The following is a 25,061-nucleotide window of genomic DNA, read 5'->3' as shown; positions in this document are numbered from 1 at the left end:
TAATGAAGTAGGCGTGGCAGGAAGAGTATTTCCGTCCGCCGCGTAGCAGGACGGACGGGCACGAAAATGGATTTGAGACGTACATTGCACTAAGGCCATCTTCGAACTTGAGGACAGCAAATGGAAGCAGGAGCCATGGATGGCGTGAGGTGGCGTCGGAAGGTGTGAAGAAGACAGTCGAACTAATAACGATTTCACAGGAGAGTGGAACGAGGGTAGCAGAATATGGAGGAATGTCTGTGTCATTGGCGACAAGGAGTTTTGTATGCCGGGTAGGGACGTCACACAAGACGGTATCACAAAGAGGTAAAAAGGAAACTTCCGCGCGGGCGCAGTCAATAACGGCATGATGAGTGGAAAGGAAATCGTAGCCCAGGATGATGTCATGTGAGCAGCGAGACAGTACAATAAACTCGATGGTGTATAAGACGTCTTCGATGAGAACACGGTCCGTGCACGCCGCTGAGGAATGAATGCGCTGTGATGAGGCGGTGCGAAGCGAATAGTCGGAAAGCGCGGTGGTCACTTTACGAAGACGACGGCAAAGAGCTTCACTCATGACGGATACGGCAGCCCACGTGTCGACAAGAGCGAGTGTTGCGACGCCGTCGACAAACACTTGTATTACATTAGGGGGAGTACACCGAGGACATGAAGAGTTCGAACCAAGCGCAGTTCTTGCCCCGGGAACTGCGACTGTTAGTTTCCCTCACCAGTGCCAGTTGAACGCCGAAGTAGGGACGGGGAACGGCGACGAGGGGAAGGTGATCGGCGAGTGGTATAGATTTGATTGCCGCGAGATGCAAAGTCGGAACCGGGCGGAGTTCTCGACGAGAGCTGGTCCGTATCGTAGGAGCAGTTCCAGATGTCAGATCGAGAAGGTGGAAGGCGTTGGCGGCAAAGGCGTGCGACATGGCCCGGCAGCCCGCAAGAGTAGCAAATTGGCCGGTTGTCGGCGGTTCGCCAAGGGTTCGTAGGGCGTTGGCGTACCCTTGGAATAGGGAAATGGAATGCAGATCCAGGCAAAGGCGAAGGAAGGTTGGAAGGAGCGGCCTGGTAGGAAAGAGATGTTGATGGCATTAGCGGCCTGGCCGCAACTTGGGCGTAAGTCAGTGTTGCCGTTACTTGCGCCGGCACGGGGCTGGGCGGCAGCACGGGGCTGGGCGGGAGCATGGAGCTGGGCGGAAGAACATCAGCGATGTGATCTTGCACGGCACGCCGTATGGTAGGGGCCAAAGACGAAGCCATGTCAGGAACAAGGCGGCCAGTATCCTGTAACTGAGGGATCAGTGATAGCTGGCGGGCGACCTCTTCTCTAACGAACGCCTTGATTTGTTGAAGCAAAGGGCTGTCCTCTGATAGAGTAGAACCGCCCAGCGCTAGTGCAGAGATGGAGTCGTCTCTACCACTGGACCGCAGGGCAGAAGCGCGCTTTTTACGAAGCTCGTCATAGCTCTGGCAAAGTTTGATCACGTCACTGACCGATGCAGGACTTTTTACCCACAGCATCTGGCACGCGTCCTGAGAGATGCCCTATAGGATGTTTTTGATCTTATCTGCTTCGGACATTAGGGGGTCGACACGTTTGCAGAGGTCAACGTTGTCTTCTATATAACTCGTGAACGACTCTTCGGCATGCTTAGTGCGCTCGCGCAAGCGTTGTTCTGCTCGGAGCTTGCGAACTGCAGGGCGGCCGAACACTTCCGAAATATTCTTAAATGCAGACCAAGATGGCAGGTCTGCCTCATGGCTGCGAAACCAGAGGTTCGCCACGTCAGTCAGATAAAAGATTACATTGCTTAGTTTGGTAGTATCGTCCCATCTGTTATAGCTACTGACACGCTCGTACGTCGACAACCAATCGTCGACGTCTTGATCGGCCGTGCCACTGAAGAGGCATGGGTCACGCTGCCGTAGAGCTCCAGAACAGAAGACCGTGGTTGGGAGGGGTCGCGATGTCGAGGCAGTATCATCCGGCATGGTGGACGCAGATGGCAATTTGCGGCTTCTAAGTTCCAGGGTGGACGGGAACGTACCCAGAAGCACCCGCACCAATTGTAGGGGGTGTGTTTATTCAGTCCACGCAGAGGGATTTGCAGGATGAACTCGCAGCGGAGCGTCAGGCGTGTCGAATCACGAAGACAACAACGAAGTTCTTCGTCCTCGAGAGCGCCAGCACTCGATGCATGTCAGTGGCAATAACGATGAAGATTACCACACTAATATATATATTGTGAGCCTTCCGTGGATGTTCTTTAATTTATTCATTCCATGATCTTCCTCTTTCATTTGTACATACCATCATGATTGTCCCGCGGCGCCGGCTCTGGCGCGCGCCTGGGCTTTGTCATCAGAGTAAAACGCCATACACGGCATCCCTTGCTTTGCCGTCTCGACCTTGCCGTCTCGACCTGGCCTTCTTCCACAAGTGGTGGAGGTAGGACTTGATCCCCTTGCTGTTTTGTGCCCTGCCTCTCGCTGGAGCTACTTTCCGGTCGCTGTTTACCGCCTGCCACCATCGTTATGTCCACCGAGAGCACCCACGAATCGGCAGGACCCTCTACCTCGGCTGCATTACCCCCTCCGACTATGCCCGCACGACAACGCGACCCGCCGCTGTTCGCTGGTCGTCGCGACGAAGACGTCGATGACTGGCTGGACACCTATGAACGCTGCAGTAACTACAACCGGTGGGACGACGCTCTAAAATTTCTGAACGTTTCTTTCTACCTCATTGAGGTCGCCAGAACCTGGTTTATTAACCGCGAACCCCACACCACTTACTGGACAACATTCAAGCAGCAGTTCCGCCAATATTTCGCTGACCCAGCAGTTCGCACTGAGGTCGCGAAGAACAAGCTCGCCTCTCGCCTCCAAGGTCCCGATGAGTCGTACGCGTCTTACATAGAGGCCCTACTTGCACTCTGCCGGCGTGTTAGTCCCACCATGCCGGAACCTGGACGCGTACACCACATCTTGAAAGGAATTAATTCTGTGGCTTATAATACCCTGATTGCCCAGAATCCTTCTACCGTTGACGCCATTATTGCGACCTGCCAACGTATCGACCAGCTGCAGTCCTCCCGATTGCAGCCCGGCATTGCTACTGGACCGACCTTTGCTGACATAGATCTGGGGGCACTGATTCGAGCCATCATCCGGGAGGAGCTCCAAGCCCTCAAGCCTGTCTGTCAACACGGGTGCGATCATTCTTCGGTACCTTCTAATGACGCCGGTCTCCGCAACATCATTAAAGATGAGCTGTCAACAATCACTCGGCCTATGGTGTCCGACCCTCCTGCAACCCGCCCAGCATCGACTTACGCAAACGTCGCAGCATCACCCCCTCCTTTTGTTCCGCCGCCCCAACTGCACCGCCCTACAACCACATCAACGCCGTGACGACGGCTCAGCCTACGCCACCCTATTACGCACCTTGGCGCCCCTCTCGCCCAGTTTGCTACTACTGTGGAATCCGAGGGCATATATCCCGCTTCTGTCGTCGACGCATTCAAAACGAGCGGCGTGGTTACGACGCCTTCGAAAGTGAAGTACCCTCATATTATCAGCGGCGACCTATTCCCAGCCCACCTCGTCGATCCTCCCCACCTCCAGTATCTTCCTCTGAGCCTCGTGGGAACCATGTATCCCGACGCCGGTCCACATCCCCATACCGCCGCTCAGTTTCCTCTCTCCGCCCCGCAACCATTCTCCCTGTCCGCCATCCGGAAAACTAAGTGTTGCAGTTTCCGGAGGTCAAACTGCACTCTGCGAACTTACTAAAAGTCCTCCTGATCGCCCGTATAACGTGATTGCTGTTATCGCTGAAGGTTTACCGGTTGAAGCTTTGATTGATACAGGGGCTGCAATTTCCGTTATTCACGCTGATTTGTGCTACCGTTTGAGAAAAGTGACAACACCATATGATGGGCCTGAACTCCGTGGAGCCAGTGACGTCCCTTTGCGCTCTTCAGCGAAGTGCACCGTACGAGTTGTTATCGACGGCATCCGCCACCATGTGCAGTTTGCTGTGCTCTCACCTTGTGCGCATCTGATGATTTTTGGATGGGATTTTTTGTCAACCGCTTCAGCGTTAATTTCTTGTGGTGAGCGTGTTATCCATATGACAGACAGCGATTTTTCATCTGACTTTCCTGAACGACATCATCCCCTCGTTGCCGCCGCTGATACTGTTTTGCCTCCTCAGTGCGAAAAACTGCTTACTGTTGTTTCTGACCACATAACTGACGGGGACGTACTAATAGCACCATCATATAGTCATCTTGCACGCGGCATCGCCTTCCCTTCAAGTCTTGTCCGATTCCACAACGGCTCAGCGACAGTAGTGGCCACGAACACTTCACGTGAATGCCTCGTGCTCCCAAAAGGAACTTCTCTGCATTGCATGGTGTATGTTGAACCTTTTTCCCTGAAGGTGCTCACCGCCCCCCCCGCCTCAGCAAAGTGTTTCATAAGAGGTCTCTCTCTCTCTGTTCTCGGAAAGACTATTAATCCTAAACTTACGCCGAGCCAACGCCAAGAACTGCTGACATTGCTTCGACACCACCAAGCCATTTTTGACGCCACTTCCACACCACTGGGACAGACTAGTGTTGCGCACCATCGCATCATTACTGAAGGTAACTCTATCATTCGCGACGGCCTTATCGGGTTTCCCTCTCTGAACGAAAAGTAATTGAAGAAAATGTAAATGACATGCTCCATCGCAATATAATTCGTCCCTCAACAAGCCCATGGTCCTCCCCAGTAGTGCTAGTTAAAAAAAAAGGACGGCTCGGTACGCTTTTGTGTTGATTACCGCGCCCTCAACAAAATTACCCGCAAAGATGTATATCCGATGCCACGAATTGATGACGCCCTTGACTCTCTCCAAGGCTCAGAATATTTCTCGACCTTGGACCTTCGCTCAGGTTATTGGCAAATACCTATGCACGAGGACGACAAAGAAAAAACCGCTTTCGCAACACCCGATAGCCTTTACGAATTTAATGTTATGCCTTTCGGACTTTGTAACGCACCAGCGATATTTGAAAGAATGATCGATACTGTGCTTCGTGGCCTAAAATGGAGAACCTGTTTGTGCTACTTGGACGACATTGTTGTCTTTTCGACAACCTTTAATGACCATCTCACGCGCTTGAATGAAGTCCTCACCTGTCTCGCTTCGGCAGGCATTCAGCTTAGCACCAAGAAATGCCACTTTGCACAGAAGGAAATTAGAATATTGGGACATCTGGTCAGTCATGACGGCATTTGCCCAGATCCTGAAAAAACAATCGCGGTCTTGAACTTTGCTCGTCCACAACGGACTACAGATTTGCGCAGTTTCCTCGGCCTCGCCTCTTATTTCCGGCGTTTTATAAGGCACTTTGCAACTATTGCTGCACCACTTCATGAGCTACTTAAAGCACGCAGCCCTTTCGTATGGACGGAACAGTGCGAAACTGCTTTTAATGACCTAAAGCACGCCCTCACATCAGATCCTGTTCTTGCCCACTTCAGTGACAGCGCTCCAACTATCCTGCACACCGATGCCAGTGGTCACGGTCTTGGCGCTGTACTTCTGCAGCGTGATGCAACATCGCGTGAGAAAGTGATTGCCTTTGCCAGTCGGACTCTGACTCCAGCTGAGAAAAACTACACCATTACCGAGCAGGAGTGCCTTGCGTCGTCTGGGCTGTCCAAAAATTTCGCCCTTATCTATACGGTGGGCACTTCACAGTTGTGACCGACCACCATGTTCTTTGCTGGTTGTCATCACTCAAAAATTTGACAGGCCGACTTGGCAGCTGGATTCTACGCCTGCAAGAATACCATTTCGACGTCGCTTATAAATCTGGTCGCCAACACCAAGACGCCGACGCTCTCTCTCGCTGCCCACTTACGGAGTCAGCCTGCTGTTTTTCTTCGCAACGCATTTCTACCTCTGACCACAGCCGACCATCTCTTCCCCCTACGCATATCACAACAGTTTCTTTCGACGATTCTGAGCACAAACACGCAATCCGCTCGCAGCAATTAGCTGACGCCTACTGCCGTCCTATTATCGACCGCCTTATCGGCGCTTCGGACCCGCCCAATGCTAGGCTTCGCCGACAGCTTCGCAATTTCAAGCTCGAAGATGGCATCCTACTCCATTACGTGTATTGCCCTGATGGAACTCGCTGGATCCCAGTCGTGCCGCGTGTGCTTCGCCCACGTATTCTGGAGGCTCTCCACGATGACGCTACTGCAGGCCACCTTGGTTTTGACAAAACCTACGACCGCGTGAGAAAACGATTCTTTTGGCCTGGCTTATCTTCCACCGTTGCCAAATAATTCGCATCCTGCCCTCTGTGCCAACGTCGCAAACGACTGACTTCTTCGCCCGCTGGCCTTCTACAACCTCTTCCTTGTCCCGCCACGCCATTCGACGTAGTCGGCATCGACTTATATGGTCCCCTACCTCTCTCCGATGGGGGTAACCATTGGATTATAACAGCTGTCGACCACCTCACACGCTACGCTGAGACAGCACCTGTACCGACTGGTTCCGCTGAAGAATTAGCAAATTTCTTTTTGCGATCAATTGTATTGCGTCATGGCGCTCCTCGGGTGCTCCTAAGTGACCGCGGTACAGCCTTCTTATCGAAAGTCGTTGCCAAAGTTCTTCAAGCGTCATCCACCCTTCATAAGACAACCTCAAGCTACCATCCCCAGACTAACGGTCTGACTGAGCGATTTCATCGCACGTTGTCAGACATGATATCCATGTACATCACACCAGATCATCGAAATTGGGACACTATTCTACCATTCGTCACATTCGCCTACAACACAGCAGTACAGCGGACTACCGGTTATTCTCCATTTTTCCTCGTTTATGGCCGTCCTCCCACTACCATTCTCGACGCTTCCTTCTTCTCTACGCCCGACTACTCCACATCAGTACCTACCCATTTTTTATCTCGTGTGGCCAGATGCCGTCATCTTGCCCGCCTCAACACGGAAGCGTGCCAGGAAGAAGTACTGCTTTATACACCGTTGCGCACCCCTGGCCTTAGTGACAAATTCCACCACCGCTACATAGGTCCCTATGAGGTCATAAGCCAAACTTCCCCAGTGAATTACAAAGTGACGCCTGTTGATACCCCAGCTGATCGACGCCACTGTGGAACTGAAATTGTTCATGTGTCTCGCTTGAAACCGTTTGTGCGCCGCGATGCATCGCTTAGTTAGGAGCGGCCAGGCTGGCCGCTTCCGACCCCCCGGGCAGATTGTGTGAGCCTTCCGTGGATGTTCTTTAATTTATTCATTCCATGATCTTCCTCTTTCATTTGTACATACCATCATAATCGTCCCGCGGCGCCGGCTCTGGCGCGCGCCTGGGCTTTGTCATCAGAGTAAAACGCCAGACACGGCATCCCTTGCTTTGCCGTCTCGACCTGGCCTTCTTCCACAAGATATATATATATATATATATATATATATATATATATATATATATATATATATATATATATATATATATATATATATAGAGCGAAGGGTACGCTTCATTTAAAGAAACATTTTATATACATATATATATTCCCGCGAAGATTATTAACACTACATTTATTCTTCGTCGATGTTTCGACCGGGGTCTGGTTTTTCTCAAGACTCTAGTTACACTGCTTGAATTTCAGTTTTAAAGGTTTGAAGTTTGTACAAATGCAAAAAAAGAAGGACCACTAAAAAACAAGAAAGCAAAAAAAATCATAGGAGAAGAAAGATGGCCATGGGGGATCTGTTGAATGCTAAGAGAAGACAAAACACGAGTACGGGCGGGCGGCCAAACAAAGAAAATACGGGGAGCGTGAAGATTCCGAAGGCCGGGAAAAAGGGGGCAGACAGATTAGCAGAAAAAAAAAGAGAGGGCGGGGGGAGAAGAAAAGCGAGAGGGGGGGGGGGTGGAATGGGGAGAAAATGGCAAAACCCTTTCGGTATGGTCGGAGATGACGGTGCCGGCTGTGTCTCTTCGTGAAGGCAGTTAACTAAATGCAGGCGCACAGGGCTAGGTTATCCTCACAGTGAATCTGTTACTTGGAATGTTTCGATAGGTAAGTGACGCCGAAGGGCCGAAAGGATTCCCGCTTGTTCATGTATGCCGCAATCCACTGTAATAAATTTAGGATTAAAATATGACTCACATTGCTCACCCTAACGATTAGTTCTGAAGTTGCTTTGTAGTACACTAACTTTTAGTTTTTCGAATTCATGGCCTCTTTGATTAGTGTGCTGGGGTAGGGGAAGGTTAGATAGTGACGTGGTGTGTGCGTGGTGGTTATTGAATCTGATTCTGAAGGGAGTATGGGTTTGACCTATAGATTGCATCTGACAGTGGCCATATTCCAGCGGGTATACAACGTTGCCCGAGTCGCAGTTCAGGTTTTCTTTAATGTCGTATTTGAAAGTTGTATGTGTGCTGTTACCCTGTTTTGTTGTCTGCATGTGTTTGCACAACTGGCATCGACTTTCGCCACGAGGTAGGCAACCTGCGGCAGGCGGTTTGTTTACTTTAGTGTGAACTACGTAATTTTGTATATTTTGTGGCCGTCTGTACGTTATTCTTGGAGGATTTTGGAAAATTGTGAGAGTCGGTAACTGTGCTCAATAATAATAAAGTGGTTCTTCAAAATTTTATTGATGTTAGCGGCGTTATTTGTGAAAGCTAGAATCAGGTTTGAGGGGTGAGGATCGGGAGGTGCAGTTAGACGTTTTCTAACAATATTCTCACGACTTACTTTGGTAACCTTATTAATAGCTTTGTAATGATGGGAGCCGGATAGTGTTGGTTCTTAAGGACCATCCGCAGACGGTTGGCGTTTTCCGCAGTCCTCAGGGCATGAGAAAATGCTCTTAAATCTAAGGATTTGGGAATAGTTGTTTTGCAGTCTCGTGGATGGCAGCTCTTAAAATGAAGGTATTGTTGTCTGTCAGTGGTTTTTTTGTAGATGCTAGTGAGTCATCATCATCATCAGCAGCAGCTTGATTATAACTACTGCAGGGCGAAGGCCTCTCCCATATTTCTCCGCTTAACCCGGTTCTGTGCTAGCTGCATCCACTTGACCCCTGCGAACTTCATAATCTCATCCGCCCACCTAACTTTCTGCCGCCCCCTGTCATCAATCATTATTTGCAGTTCATCCCCCGAGTTGCTTAGCAAGGCAATGTCATCACCAAATAGCAGATTACTTAGGTATTCTCCATCTACCCTTATCCCTAACTGCTCCCATTCGAAGTCTCTGAATACTTCCTCTAAGCAAGCTGTGAGTAGTACTGGGGAGATTGTGTCTCCTTGCCTAACCCCTTTCATTATGGGAATTTTGTTACTTTCCTTATGCAGAACTAAGGTTGCTGTGCAGCCACTATATATATCTTCCAGCACCTTCACGTACGGCTCGTCTACCCCCTGATTTCGCAATGTCTGCATCACCGCCGAGGTTTCAACCGAGTCAAATTCTTTTTCGTAATCAATGAATGCTATGTATAAGGGCTGGATATATTCCGAGCATTTTTCTATCACCTGATTGATGGTATGGATATGATCGATAGTAGAGTACCGTTTCCGAAATCCTGCTTGATCCTTTGCTTGATTGCAGTCTAAGGTTGTCCTGGTTCTATTAGCAATTACCTTAGTAAATACCTTATACGTAACAGACAGTAAGCTGATTGGTCTGTAACTTTTAAGGTCCTTAGAGTCCCCTTTCTTGTGAATGAGGATAATGTTTGCATTCTTCCATGGTTCCGGTACCGTCGATGACACCAGGCATTGCGTATACAGGGTGACAGTTTTTCTAGCACGATATCCCCCCCGTCCTTCAGCAAATCTGTAGTTATCTGATCCTCTCCAGCTGAATTCCCCCTTTTCTTAGTTTCTAGTGCTTTCTTGACCTCGTCCTTCGTCACTGGTGGAACGTCTGACTGTTTTTCCCTACCGCCAATCTCATTACGGTCCTGACTACTTTGGCTACTGTAGAGATCTGTATAGAACTCCTCGGCTACTTTGACTATCTTGTCCACATTAGCAATGACGTTGCCCGCCTTGTACCTTATCGCATACATCTGGTTTTTGCCTATGCCCAATTTCTTCTTTACCGCTTTGAGGCTCCCCCGTTCTTTACAGCATGCTCAATTTTCTCCATGTTATACTTCCTCATATCGGCCTCTTGCTCTTATTGATTAGCTTTGATATCTCGGCCAATTCGATCGGGTCTGTTGGGTTGGAAGCTTTCATACTCTGGGGTTTCTTAATCAAATCTTCCGTCTCCTTAGACAGCTTACCGGCATCCTCTATAACTATCCTACCGCCTACTTCTGCCGCGCACTCAGCAATGATATCTCTGAAATTATTGTTCCTTGCCTCTAGGGTAATGTTGCCATCCTCAATTAGAGCTGAATACCTATTCTGTAGCGAGATCCTGAACTCTTCTAACCTCCCCCTCACCGCTAATTCGTTGATGGCTTTCTTTCTTACTAATCTGCTGCGTTCTTTCTTCAGATTTAGGCTAATTCGGGGCCTCACCATCCTGTGGTCACTGCATCGCACTTTCCCGATTACCTCTACATCCTGCACAATGGCGGGGGTTGAACACATTGTGAAGTCGATTTCATTTTTAGTCTCTCCGTTACGACTTTTCCATGTCCATTTCCGGTTCTTCCGTTTGCTGAAGAAGGTATTCATGATTCGTAAGTTATTGCGCTCTGCAAGCTCAACTACTAGATCCCGCTGCTATTCCTAGAACCAATGCCATACTCACCTACTGCCTTGTCTCCTGCCTGTTTTTCCCTACCTTGGCATTGAAGTCGCCCATTAGTACAGTATACTGCGTCTTTACTTTTCGCATTTCCGATTCTACATCTTCATAGAAGCTTTCAACTGCCTGGTCATTATAACTACATGTAGGTGCATAGGCCTGTACAACCTTCAATTTGTACCGCTTATTAAGCCTAATTACGATGCCTGCAACCCTCTCATTAATACTATAGAATTCATCTATATTACCCGCTATATACTTATTGACAAGGAAACCTACTCCTTGTTGTCGCCTCTCTGGTAAACCTCGATAACACAGTACATGCCCATCCTTCAGTACAGTATGTGCCTCATTCGACCTCCTAACCTCACTAAGCCCTGGAACATCCCATTTCATGCCCTCTAGTTCCTCTAACAGCACTGCCAAACTAACTTCACTAGCTAGGGTTCTAGCATTAAACGTTGCCAGGGTCAGTTTCCAATGGCGGCCTGTCCAGCGGAGCCAGGCTTTCTTAGCACCCCCTGCTGCGTCACGGGTCTGACCGCCGCCGTGGTCAGTTGTTCCGCAGCCGCTGGTGACTGAGGGCCGGGGTTTTATAGAGCTTATCATAGGATGCTAGTGAGTAGTGTGTCCCATCTACTTGGATCGTGAGGTCCAAAAAGTTCATTTGGTGCGCGGAGTAGGTATGTGTGAAAGATATAGTTGGATGGGCGCAGCTGAATGCTTCAATAAACTGGTTTAGGTTGTTTTCTGTCTCTGTCCATATCATGAATATGTCGTCAAGGAATCGCTTGTAAAAGGCCGGTTTAAACGTATTTGAAAAAAGAAAATTTGACTCGATATGATGCATAAATATATTGCCGTAATTTGCTGCAATTTTAGTTCCCATGGCCGTGCCGCTCGTTTGGAGGTAGTAGTTATTATTAAATTCGAATGAGTTTAGTTCCAATACTAACTTGGTGAGTGTCATCATTGCCCTCGGGCTAGGGGAATATTTGTTGCTGTATTTTTCGTAGGCTGTGACTAGGGCCTGCATGACAGCATTGTGTAGAATACTAGTGTAGAGGGAAACCACATCAAGGGAAAGTAAAAGTTCCCGAAGGCGCTGCTTGTAACAATAAATGTAGTTTCCCTCTACACTAAATTTCCACACAATGATGGCTTGCAGGCCCTAGGAATCCGTCTTTGGGGTTTCTGGTGACCGTGTACCCAGCGCCTTCACAAAGATGTTAAAAATGAGGATTCAGTTCACGCAAGACGAGCGCCGAAGACCCAGCTGTGTCCTCTTGCGAGTCCCAGCACGAGCCGATTATTCGTCGACTTCATCTTCTCTTCTCCCTTTTCTGGCCGTCACAATTTATATATATATGTGTGTGTGTGTGTGTTTTCTTAAACGCGCGCTTGGATTTAAGTACGGTACGATGGTAGTATAAGTCGGAAATCTAAATTAGACCTTCTTATTACAGATTCTGCACGACGGCACAGCAGGAAAAACGGGCGGTCTTTGCCGAAGTGGACAGTGCATAAGCTACGATAAACTAGGCAAGTAAAAAGCGCCGTATTTATTTGAAACTAATGAAGTTGTTTAGGTGCCAGTAGCTTGCTAAAAAACTCTGTAGGAATGTTTCCAGTGCATGAACAACTACTTAGATATGCATAGCAGCAGAATGATGAGTTCGAAAAGGAATATGGAGCGCTCTCCAGCAAAACGCTTGTAGGACGGAGTATAGCTGATTAATCGAGATAGGGGTGCGGAAGGCGAAGTTGGACACATGAGGTCGGGAAACGTGAGGTACAGGCGGTGAAAAGCTCCTCTTCTTCGTTTTTCTACTTCACGGTGTTGCCAATAGCCTAAAACTGTCCTATAAACATTTATTCGTCCTGCTCATTGTCTGCTTTTTTGGTCCACCGAGTGTGCTTAACGGCACTGGATCGCAGACCAGTTTTCAGTGACGAGTGAACACTTGATGAGCGGCCACCTGACCCCCTGTTCTTCTTGTAATCTGCTTTGAAAACTACAAAGGGTAACACTGGAATAATTCAATAGAAAAGAAGTCGACCATACACATATATACAAAATTAAATGTTGGATTAAGGAGACATGAAAATCAAGAAGCAGCGGCCTTCTCTGAAGCTCGGTAAGGAATCCTTGGAACCTGAAGCTACTGAAGGAAGATCATGAAGTTCAAAGTTTTGCTACGCGCGGTGGATGCCCACAAACAATTTAGGATTTTATACTTCAATCGCCTAGTAGCTGTGCTGTTCAAGACGTAACTTCATATCGAAGCCTATGACGTCCTTGAACACTTAACACTGTTAAGTCTGATGCGTACCCACTGTGCAGTCTTTGAATGTTAAATAAAGAACGCAGACATACGAAAATAAAATCACCTAAGCTCCACATTAAAGCGCCATATATAGAACATTAAAATGGCGTACGAGGCAAGCGACTGAGGGTCGTCTTCATATATTTCTGCACGCATGTGCCGAAAGGTATTAGTAGAGCCACAGAAAAGGAATACACGCTGGCCTACAGAAGCCAAAGAAAAACGGCTAAGATTGCCAGGAAGATGCATTGTGACTGGTCGTGTCATGGGCGGCCTGTTCTGCTCCCCTCGCAAGCCGTATAACATAAGATGCGCAGTCCGCAGAACAATAGAGGAAGATTTTTCGAGGCCCGCGCAAGACAGGAAGCAATGAATTCGAGCACACCTTTCTGAGAAATCTTAGACAGGGAAGCACCTAGTTTTGTAGCTCGTCGTGACGCGGCGCTTCCAACTTGGGGATTCCCACCCACCCACTCGGGAGATCCGGCAGAGCCACGAGGCGCAGGTGGTTTTACATTAGAAAATAGCGACCGCCCGATGAAGCACCATTAAGCAGGGGCCTTTTTGTCGCTTTTTTCGCAGATATTTTTACTGTGCTCTTCGCACACGCACGTTATTTAGATGCATACATGATGCTCGCGCACTTGAAACTATTCTGTGCGCCTGGAGGAACGTTCCCTTATAGACATGGGCTCTAAATTCCATCTTTAGGAGTACCGCAGAATGGTACCTTCCCCATACTGGCTGCTTAAGTACAGCTGCATAAAAGTAAAAAAACATTTATTTCCTGTCAGCGTATAATTATGCTGTTTTTGCCGTGGCTGACTGTTGAAATATTGAATTTTAAGAACAGCAGATTATTTATTTATTTACTGCTGAGTACAATCAGTTCCTAATGGGAATATTAGAGGAGTAGGAACCAGTTATTCATAAAACAAGTACAATTGAAGCCAGACAGTATACAAGAACCAACCATACAAGAAACACGGGTGGTTACAGTGCATGGCACATTAGATTTGAATTCTCAGAAGTGCTTGACATATATTGTAAGAACTTTTCTATGCGCGGTTTCTTCAAAACCATTTACAACTGTTTCTATTGTAAGCGGGGCAGTAATAACAAGGTTCGATGAGTTCCATTCCCGGATAACTCGGGTAAAATAAGAGAAGCGAAAATCGTTATTTACAAAAGAATTCTGCAAGCTAAGGTACCAGTCTGGAATTAGTCAAAGGGAAAATGCGAGTTAGTCCCTGGACATCGCCATTTCTTACCTCCGCTTTTCCTCAAAGAACTCTGACAGCATACTCTGGCTCAGTTTTAATGCCTCTGGCCCATCCCACAGTTTAATCGTAGCCAATTGCAGCAAGCATCATCATGATTGGTTACTTGCTGCCAACCACCCCCCTTCTGGATTTACTAGAGCTAATACCTCTGTCCCGGGAGACATATTCGAGCAAAGAGGTCAACAAATAGCCAAAATATACAGGCCTGCGAAACCAAGGTCTCTGCCCCACAACCTTAACATATATAATGGCCTCTCTCATACAGAGAGAGGGAACAACAAACAAACGAACCCCAGAACGCAATGTTTACTCTGGTTGTGTCGCCTATGCGTCGACACCGAACCTGGTCACTTCAATGTCAAAGTTGTCAATTATAATTTGTCAATTATAAGTAGTCGTTGCCTTGGCCTGCCGGTGCTCCCAGATTCAGCACCGTCAGTGACCCTTGCACCCTTCCGATCGCATTAATTTTGCTGAACCAACACGCAGCGGACCCCTCCTAAGCAGGTGTATATCTCTTTCGTCATACACGGGCCTCGCCTTTCCATCCTTTGCTTACCAGTCATCAAACACTGTTACGCCTGTCATTCCACCTGCCTCCGTATCCCTGCCGTTCACCCCCTCTAGTCTTAGGCACAAATATCTGTTTTACGGATATATCCATACATATATTTAGTAATACGAGGGTGATCGCAAATGTAGGGTCTCCAAAGATCTGCGGGAGCAGGGAAACTATTTGCGCGGCTGCTCGCCATACTGCTGTGTTCATTGTTCCCAGTCTTCCAAACAAGACATGACTCAGCAAGAAAGGGACTGACAGTCTTGGCATGGCAGCCATTTGAAATGGAGCTCCCGTTTGTCGCTACCGCCAAGTGCGAAGTTCACGCAGTTATTCGATTTTTGAGCGCGAAAGGAGTTCGGGCAATCGAGATTATTGCCCAATTCACGGAAGCTTATGGAGAGTCGTGCATGGATGTTAAAAATGTCCGCGAGTGGTGTAGCGAGTTCGCCGCTGGTCTCACTCCTATTCACGACGAAGAAAGAAGCGGGATACCGTCAATTTCTGATGAGACAGTCGCGAAGGGCGATGAAATGGTCCGGCAAGATGAGACGATCCCACTCGACGAACTCTTAGTATTGGTTCCTGATGTTCCTAGCAGAGCTGTACTCATACGATTTTGACAGGAAAGTTTAAATATGGCAAGGTGTGCGCAAGATCGGTTCCACGAATGCTCTCAGACGACCAACAACGGCAACGCATTGACTGCGAATTTCTTCCGTGTTTTGAAAGGACCCCTTTTTAGATTGCATTGTTACGGGTGACGAAACCTGGGCGTTTCACTTCACACCCGAGACCAAGAATAACGTGAGTGGCGGCATTCCTCTTCACCCAAGCCGCGAGAATTCAAGCGAGCTCTGTCTGCGGCAAAGTCATGGCGACTGTGTTTTGGGATGCATGGCGGTGAGCTTGTATGACATGGGCATACAAGAACTTGCCCAGCGTCTGCAAAATGCATAGACTTCAACGGCAATTACGTGGAAGGGTAGAGGTCTGCCTTTTAAATGATCTGTAAATTTCTTAAAGTAAGCATTTTTTTAGATTTATAAAAGAAATGGAGACCTTAATTTTAGAACGACCCTCGTATTTAAGCTTTTGTTGAAATTTGTAAGCACAATGTTTGTTATTTATCATAACACTTGTGCTAGGAGGTCTTAGTTCTGAATCTACAGTGACCTGTACTTCGCAGAGGGTGCCTGCCGAGGAGTTTATTTTTATGCCCTGGTCTTTCATTATCGATTCGGAGTGAGCGCTAAATTATTATAATTGTATTTTGATGCTTACTCTATAATCTTCTCTTTTGTTGTAGGATATACTAACCGAATATTGGCCCTGGAAAGCACACATCCTAAAGAATACCACAAGTGCATACAAGAGGACAGCTCGTCGGTAAGTGCCTCCACTCCATTTTCTCCATATGGAGTAGTTATTGTAGGAATATTCCGCTGCAGAAATATTTCTGTCTTATGGCGAAATTTGAAAGCATCCATCAGCACGAAATAGACATTTGTCTTCCTCAGTTTTATGGAAATTGTGCAAATGATTGTTATGTGCTAGAAACTAATTATTATTACTAATATGAGTGTCGAGTAGATGAAAATATATACTGAAATCTTTATATTGACACGTGGTGGTGAGAAAGCCGATGACAACAATCGATGAGGCTTGATCTTCATAACAATCTAATCCTTATCGGGAGGATTTGCGCCCACAGAAAAACTAAGCAATCGGCTGCGGCGATAGCAACAATCGTGCTCAGTGGTAGTCGATCTACGAATACAGGTTGCACCCGTCAGCGCTCGATTTAAAGGCTGCGGTGAAAGATCGAGATAAAACCATAACAGGTTACTAGCATACCCTGAAACATTGCAGAAACATACACGCATGGTTGGGATCTTCGAGATACACCTCGGCGCATTTTACGTAAAATAGACAATGATAAGGCTGCGTCTCGAGACAAACTAAAGGAACAAACAAAAAATGCATAATCGATTCGTGCGCTGGAACTGCCGTGATAAGGCCGCATGCCGGCGGCTGTAGAAAAAAGAAGAAATAAAGTTTTGAAAAGTTTGCGGCAGTATTTAAGCATGGCTTCGCATGGATATATATGCAGAGGCAATTTGTAGCACTCGTGGGCTAACTTTTCCTTCGTTCAACTTTTATTTCTATATTTTTCATGTTTTGCTGAGCATTTACGAGTCTGGCAGACAGTGTTGTTTGGAGCTGTTGCTCGAATATCATAACAGCGCCACCCCGCGAAACTATAAGAACTTTGTTGTAATGCTTCCGCATGAATTTATTTGAAGTACAGTCTTTGTCAAAAGGGTGGAGCCCAGGGGATATGCTTCTGAGCTACTTCGTGATGGTCGTAATCCATATTAAGTGTTCCGAATCTCTTGATGGTTAGACGTTTTGTCTTACTCTCCAATGGACGGACCTCCACTAATCCTGAATCAGCGCCACTACATGGCTTACAAGCAGACATCTTGGGCGCTACACTTTTGAAGAAGTCTTTACATTAGTTACATCCTGCCCCTTTTATCTTTTATGATCTTTTTATTGTAAGATCTTTTATTTTGTAAGATATGCACTAAGCGGTCCAGTGCCACAATTAGAACACGTGCTATGGTATATCAGAACAGAACCCTTTTCTTAATATATTCGGGGTAACGGGAAACCATGATACGGTCAGTTTGTTGCAGATTCGTGAAATATTGTGTTTTATTTCACCCGCAATATGATTAACGCCGATAATGCACCAGGTGTGCCAGCTACCTTGAGGCAGGAGTTAAAATCCAAATATTGCAATAAGCCTAGGAAACCAGACATATAAATTTGTCATCCGGCTTGCAAGCATAAGATAATTTAATTTTTCAATGAAATACTGAATCAGAACAAATTTGCTAAATTATTAAACAATAGATTTAGACAATAATTTTGATTTGCAGAGCCTTCACCTTCTAAATCCGGATTACATTATTTGCAATAAAGCGGGTTTCACTTGCATCTTTTTTTTTCCGAGGCCCACAACGGCCCATGAAATGAAAAAAAAAAAATCAAGTGACTACTAATTCGCGCCCCCCACGATTTCGCTGCTCTCAATCTTGGTTTGAGGGAATGAAATCAGCTGTGGCAGTTATTCGACGGCCGCGATGCAGCGGTACTATTACGTGCGATGGTTCCAGAGAGCGCTCTCGATGAAGAGGTGTGCTGCATCGGCGTAACCCCCTCCTCATCGCTCGACGGCCACGCTCACTTACAGAGCCGGAGAAGCAACCCGATTTCACAAGAAGGTTCGGCCGAAGCTGACCAGGATTGAAGTGCGTCTCGGCGGGGGAAAGAGAGGACACTTGCAGAGCAAGAACTATGTTTATTTCCGCGACGGCCTTGACGCGTTTTAGCAGACGGACGCTGCGCGCCCTATTTTTTGAGGTCGCGTCCCTTCGGCAGATTAGCCAGCCAGCCTGGGTTATAGGCAGTGTTGTAGTGCTACTGCTATGCTCCTAGGGCAACTCGCTGTTCGGCAAGCCCACTGATCTGCGAGGGAGCGGCGCACGTCTACAGAGCGGCCAAATCGTGACTCTCCATAAGTCGGTCTGCGACAGTGCCGGGTGAACAATTTAGTGCTTTTTTGTTCTGCCTCTCCCGTGTATTGTTCAGTGTGCTGTAAAGCTTCTGTTTATTTGAAACCTCTTTAGTTGCATGCTTTGAATTGCCTTTCTGTGAACCTCTTGTCTGTGCATGCTTATTTCTGTTAATTCCTTTATATCGTCTCTTGCTTTATAAAGGTTGCTTTGCTTGTTAATTGTGACCAAACCCTTACTCCGGCTTGACCCGCCAAAAGCTGGGCACGAACGGCCACCCCCCTTCTGTCACTACAAGGTAGTTGAATTCCGGCTGATCTTTCCACGCATGTCAGGGGCACCTCCTTTGAGATCGGAACAGCTACCCACAAACTCTAAGGGTGTATGGGAGTGTGCGCACCAACAGTGGCGCGTCACTATTAACTTATAAATATGAACGGGTGAGAATATATTTGGCATCCATGGCATTACATTTTGTGCTATTAAGCTCGAAGAACGGAAAACGAGTTGGAATGTTTTACGAAGAGGTCGTAGGCAGTGCCGCAGCAGAGCGATAGCGAGATGTGCCGCGGCGAAATGACTGTATTAGGTCAACCGATGAGTGCTATGTGTTATCATTTGCACAGTTCAGAATGAGAACTAATGTCAAGGAGATTAATAAGTTGGGCGTATAGAATGTTCTAAAAGGAGAACAGCGATAATGAGTAGGAATAAATAGAAATAAAGGTTAAAGTAGAAAGAGAGAAAGAATGGCTGAGGAAGCAAGCAGCGGCAGACAAGAAGAGATAAAGAATAGCTCAGGAAGCAGGCAGAACGAGAGCGAGAATGGAACAGGCGTATGTTACAGAAGAAAGAGAAGTTTAGAAAAGATAGGAACTTTCTGAGGAAGCCCGCTGAAGGTCAGTGGTAGGATTGTATCACGGAACATCTAAGGGCTGCCTTTCATTTTCTATGGAGGCACATTGCGACAATGCGTTCGTTCACAACTACAGAGGAGGTTGAATCTAGTTCAAGCAGTGAGATGATGTTTATGGAAAAAACTGTTCCTGCGAATGAAATTGAAGAATGTATAGATCACACTGGAGCGGAAATATTTGATGAAATCCAGAATGAACCCCCCTAAGCGACAGGTTTCGCAGAAGTTCAGAATGCGGCTGTCAAACTCGAAGGCTTCATCAAAGAGTCTCCCGCTTGACAGTGAAAATCTCATATTTAACTGAGGCTGAGGATAGCACTCTCCTTGAAATGGAAAAGACTCTTATTCTGAATGAAGGCTCTCCTACCGAGAAGGTTGTTACCGCTGAGGGAGATGAAAAAAGATTTGTCTTAGACGAAAGCAAAAATGCAGGTCTTAAAGTTAAGGGTACAGAATTGGAAGAAAATGAAGTCTACACTGCGATGGAAGAATTGTATAAGAAGTTTCAGAAAGGAAAGCTAACTAAATGGGAGGACAAAGAGTCTGCAGTGAGAACCTCGCTGTAAGAAGATGCGACTGAAGGATTGGAAGTGAAAACGCAAAGAGAAAGAAGAAATGATACGGCCTACACAGAGCGGTACCAAGCATATGGCTGCACTAGTTCTCAGTGCCGGTGTAAATGTATCGGCCTTTTCACAATTAAAACAATTTGGAAGTTGCGCTCCGTACATGTCGTATTTGTGCCTTTTTTGTGTCCCGTCTTCTTCGGGCAAGTATACGTAATCTTTCATAGTTCTACCTGCAAGCTCCCTGCTGGTAGTATCGGAGACAAAAGTCAGACTTTCCGTCGGAAATCAGCAAGCACAAGTAGAAAAGAAGCGTGATCAATTCGCAAATGGAAATCTACGTTGAACCAGGAAAAAGAGCCGAACCCATGTGAGAACAATAAAAAAACGTTTTATCAGAAAAAAAGCTGGCTAATGTGTTGAATGCGGGGAGCGCTAGTCGTGTGGGAAGTGCCGTCGAAAGTATGCCTTGCGTTTATGTGGTCTTAGTTTTGTGAAATGGAGGTTGTGTGCTCACGATTTGTGATATGTTTTTAAGTTTGTATTGACGATACTCAGTTATGTTTCTGAACATTCTGAACATCATTGTAGTGATGTGCGTGTTTTTGGAGTTTATGAAACTTGTGCAATTGGTGTGCGTGACGTTGGTAGCATATGCCCAATGAAGTTTGTGAATGAATGCACGTGTGCCCGATGTTCGTGTGCTGCAAATATTGTAGTACAATATTTTTTAAAGGATGGGCAGTGTCACGAAATCGGCACACATTTACATTGAGTCAGCGCACTGTGAAATAGGCGCGCACGTGGCATCGCAAAGAGCGCTCCAGATTATTTGAGAAATCGCTGCTTTTCCTCAAGAGGAGAACGCCTAGCCTTGCCGGCATCAGCGTCATCCCTTCCTCACCACTCGGCAGCGACGAGCACTTACCCGGCCCGAGAAGAAACCACATTTCTTCCAAAAGGTTCAGCTGAAGATGGCCAATGACGACACGCGTATCGGCAGCAGATGAGAGGACGTTTGCAGAGCAAATTTTACTAGTATGAGCGCGCGGATTATGGCGCGTTATAACAGATAATTCAGGCACGTAATATTTATTGAGGTCGCGTCGCTGCTGCAGGTTAGCATCCAGCCTGTGCTAGAGTCAGCACAACATCGAGTGTTGCAGTGCTACTGTTCTCCTGGGGTCAATTCATCATCGGCAAGGCCATCGGTCTGCGAGGGAGCGGCGCACGTCTACAGGGTGGCCACATCGTTACCCTCCAGACGGCGATCTATGACAGTGCCCTGTGAACAATTTGGTGTTTATTTGTGCCGCATCACTCGTGTATTTTTCGGTGTTGTAAAGCTTCTGTGTTTATTGAAAACCTCTTTATCTGCATGCTTTTCGTTACCTTTCTCTGAACCTCTTGTCTGTGTATATCAGGGGTTATTGGGAATACTTCTGTATCATCGCTTGCTCTTAAAAGTTTCTTGCTTAGCAATTCTGACTCCGACCGTTACTCTGGCTTGAACCGACGCAAGCTGGGCATCAAACGGCCACCCCCTTTCTGTCACTACAGGTGGCTGACTTCCGGCTGAGCTTGCCACACAGGTCGAAGGCATCTCCTTTGAGATCGGAAAAGCTACCACCACCAAATCGAATGGTGTCTGGGAGCGTACGCACCAATAGTGGCACATCATCAATAACTTGTAAATATCAACGGTTGACACACGCTCACCGGCTGGTAAAACGGGCAAAGAAACCACTCGCAGGTATATTTTCCTGTCGCTGCACTGAGGCTTTGGAAAGACTATGACAGCCGATTCCTTTTTCTAGAACCAAGGAGGCGCGTGATTGCGCTGAACATCAGATTTTTTAGTATCCATAGTGCTGTTTTTCGTGGTTGGACACAAACATGCACAAGGGTTTTTATCGCAAGTAATGGAGTGAGGACTTCTGAAAGTTTGTTTGGTTTCTGATATGGTGCGCAATTTTCCATAGCGACTCAGGCCGTAGTGGAGAGTTGGGAAAATTTTGAGTGCATTGTGTTCATTGGATTGATATCGTACAGCGCACGGGTGCCTTGCTTTTAGAAGCGAAAGCTTTTACGATTCCCCTCCGCAGCTTCTTCGCCGTGTTTGCGCGTTTGACCTCTAACCGAGTAGAAACCACGTGGCAGCTATAACGTCACTCAGCCGCCATCGCCGACGGTGCCGCGGCAATACCGCCGCCGAAACTGAGGTAACCGAGCCTCTGCATATTCACTTGCCAACCATGACGTTACTCAAATGCAGCAACGTCGGAGCCGTGGCGCTCGCCCAGTCTTGGTACACTCCGCTGAAGTTGATAATGGAGACAAATCATCGCCTTGGCCCAAGCTATCGCGCTCGCGCATGGGCTAATGCAAGGATTTCATAAGTGGCATGGGCCGGACGGCTGATGGCGTTCGTCTTTCATTCCATCATATCGGTTGGTGCTGACACCCGTAAACGAACCTGGGACCTTTAATTACCGGTTATACCTAACCAGTGTAAACAGATTGCAACAACTCTGAACAATTTAACGGCAGCATTCACCATGGATGACCTAGGTGAGACGCCTCGTTAGCTGCCTGCGTATCAAAGGTTGCGATGACAACAGGCTGAATACGATCATCCAGTTACATAGCTCGCCGAGAGGCTCATGCACAGAGACGAAGAGAGCCGTGTCGAGCGGAACGTTCCACCGCTTTTGCTTTGGTTACTTGCGTTTAGCAGGGTTACAATTTTACCTCATCTTTTTCCTTCATCGAAGAGTGGCCGCCGTTGCCGCAATCAATATCGCACCCTTGAATAAGGCAGTCGAGAGCCGTGAGTACTGCACAGCCGCTTCAGCTTGCTTCTGAAATGGCTCTCCAACGTTGCAAATCACATTTTGTGCTGAAAGGAAATATCTAGGAGTGCAGAAACATTAGCGTAAAAAACTCATTTCTTTCCAGAACATAACAAAAACAGCCTGCTGAGATTTGCCTGGCCTATGCGAAATATTCTTCCATCGGGCTCACAATAATTTGTTTTTTAACTTTTGTCTTATATTTTCTGCGACACTGTATATCGTTAATGACACCACACGTTGGTTAGTAGATATGTAAGAAGATAAAAAAATGCTTTTTGGCCATTTACAATCCGTCCGCATGCCAGGCCGTCAAGGTATAATTGTAGTGCGTTTTCAAATTTTTTTGGACAAAAAAGTTAAAAATGTTTAAAATACAGGAATATACCTTTTGCCTCAGCTAAAAGAATTTCCGGCAAACCCTCTCTGACTCTTCGATTATTAATTACGTCACCGTAATGCGTTTTAATTAAATCAGTCCGGTATTTATCTCCAATGGAGATTCTAAAGCAGGAAAAGGTGATGTTGCACAGTTTATGAACACAGTAAAAATTGTTTCCTCAAGCCCCATATAAATATTCTGGCGCTGTACCTACACAAAGCCAAAACTGAGTCACTGACGCGCGGGAAGCCTGGTTCAGACGGGTTGTACGGTACGACGAGTTTCATTGGCTAGCGCGGAAATATCCAGATGCACACTCTGCTGTATCGGCTTGTGTACTTTGTTGCTGTATCACTCTCGAAACGCCAACAACGCAGAAGGCTATGACTGGGCTCTCAATACCAGCAAGCTGCGAAACATAGGTCTGTGCATGATATGGCGAGAAGGAGGAGAAAGATGAGGAGGAAAGGCAGGAGGGTTAACCGGTAAATGAACTGGTTTGCTACCCTGCACTGGGGGAGGGGTAGGTGGGTATAAAAGTTGTGGGTGAGAGAGGGATGGTTGAAGACCGTACAGTCACATCACAGACATGTCACATCACATCACGTCACAGTCATAGAACGTAACATAAAAAATCATAGCCTTTCGATGAGTCCTGTGCTTTTCATAAAGCGGAGCAGTGCCTGGGAGGCCTTCACCGCAGACGATCGCCGTGGTTAGGGACCTATGATCTTAATTTCAGTCAGTTGGCGTCTATATAGACGGTCCATCGCACGGCATAGACACGGTCTTTCCTCGCTGTATATGGGGCACTCACAAAGAATGCGGCCTATAGTCTCGTCGCACCCGCAGTTTGTACGTGCAGGGCTATTTGCCATACCTTTCACAAACGAATAAGAGTTTGTATATGCTACAGCAACCCACAGGTGGCACAGCAAAGTTTCTTCACATCGGGGTAGGCCAGGTGGAAGCCGGAGCTTCAGGTCAGGGTCCTGGTATTTTAAGCGGCAGTTCGCAAACTGGTCAGAACTCCACAAGGAGAGCGCGTGTTCCCGCGCAAGTGCGCGAAGCCTGCCCACTGCGTCTGCCCTGGAAAAGGGAATCAATACGCAATCGCTGTCTTGGTGGGCTGTTCGTGCGACCTCGTCCGCCCGGGGATTGTCCACTATGCCGCTGTGTCCTGGAAGCCATTGGTATATGATGTCATGTCCTCCTTTTATGGCATAGTGATGAAGTTGTATTTCCGCGACGAGTTGCTCATGGGCTCCACGGCTAAGAGCTGCTATTAGGTCTTGCAGGGCTGCATTTGAATCTGTGAAAATAGACCATCGTTGAGCACTTTGCTGACTGATATGCCTAACAGCGACACGTAGAGCGGTTATTTCTGCGGCTGTCGAAGAAGTACGGTGAATTGCCCTAACTTTTATGTCTGTAGTAATTGCGGGTATGACCATGGAGCCTGAAGAGCTCACGGCATTCACTCAACCTTCGGTGTAGACGTGCATACCATTTGCATGGTGCTCATGGAAGTATTCAAGAGTGATTGGATTTAGTTCTGTTGGCGATAGCTCGACCTTCTTCCTGATGCCGGGTATTGAAAGAAGCACGTGCTGTTGATGCAGGCTCCATAGTGAAGAGGACGGTCTAGATGCGGGTGTAAACTGGGACGGCAGAATAGAGTGATATGGCGAGAAAACTAATAATCAGTAGGGGCACCTACTTGGCTGTGGTACTTGCAGTAGTTTTCCCGTAACGGCCTTTCCTTGCAAAGACGAAACCACATGTGCAGGTAG

General features: G+C 47.2%; 1 protein-coding gene across 1 annotated transcript in view; it reads left to right on the top strand.

Moving 5' to 3' along the window:
- LOC146174906 (uncharacterized) overlaps positions 1-25,061 on the top strand; it is a 99,109-nt gene that overhangs the window by 61,756 nt on the left and 12,292 nt on the right. Inside the window, exons 7-8 of the mRNA XM_084583265.1 lie at positions 12,266-12,341; positions 16,278-16,357. Coding sequence (XP_084439391.1) covers positions 12,266-12,341; positions 16,278-16,357 — 156 coding nt within the window. The remainder of the gene's footprint in view (positions 1-12,265; positions 12,342-16,277; positions 16,358-25,061) is intronic.

This window comes from Amblyomma maculatum, chromosome 11 (genome assembly GCF_055883805.1).
Source record: "Amblyomma maculatum isolate TAMU_Amacu chromosome 11, ASM5588380v1, whole genome shotgun sequence".
NCBI lineage: Eukaryota > Metazoa > Arthropoda > Arachnida > Ixodida > Ixodidae > Amblyomma > Amblyomma maculatum.
Note: the sequence above shows the minus strand (reverse complement) of the source record. Positions and strands in the feature narration are given on the sequence as shown.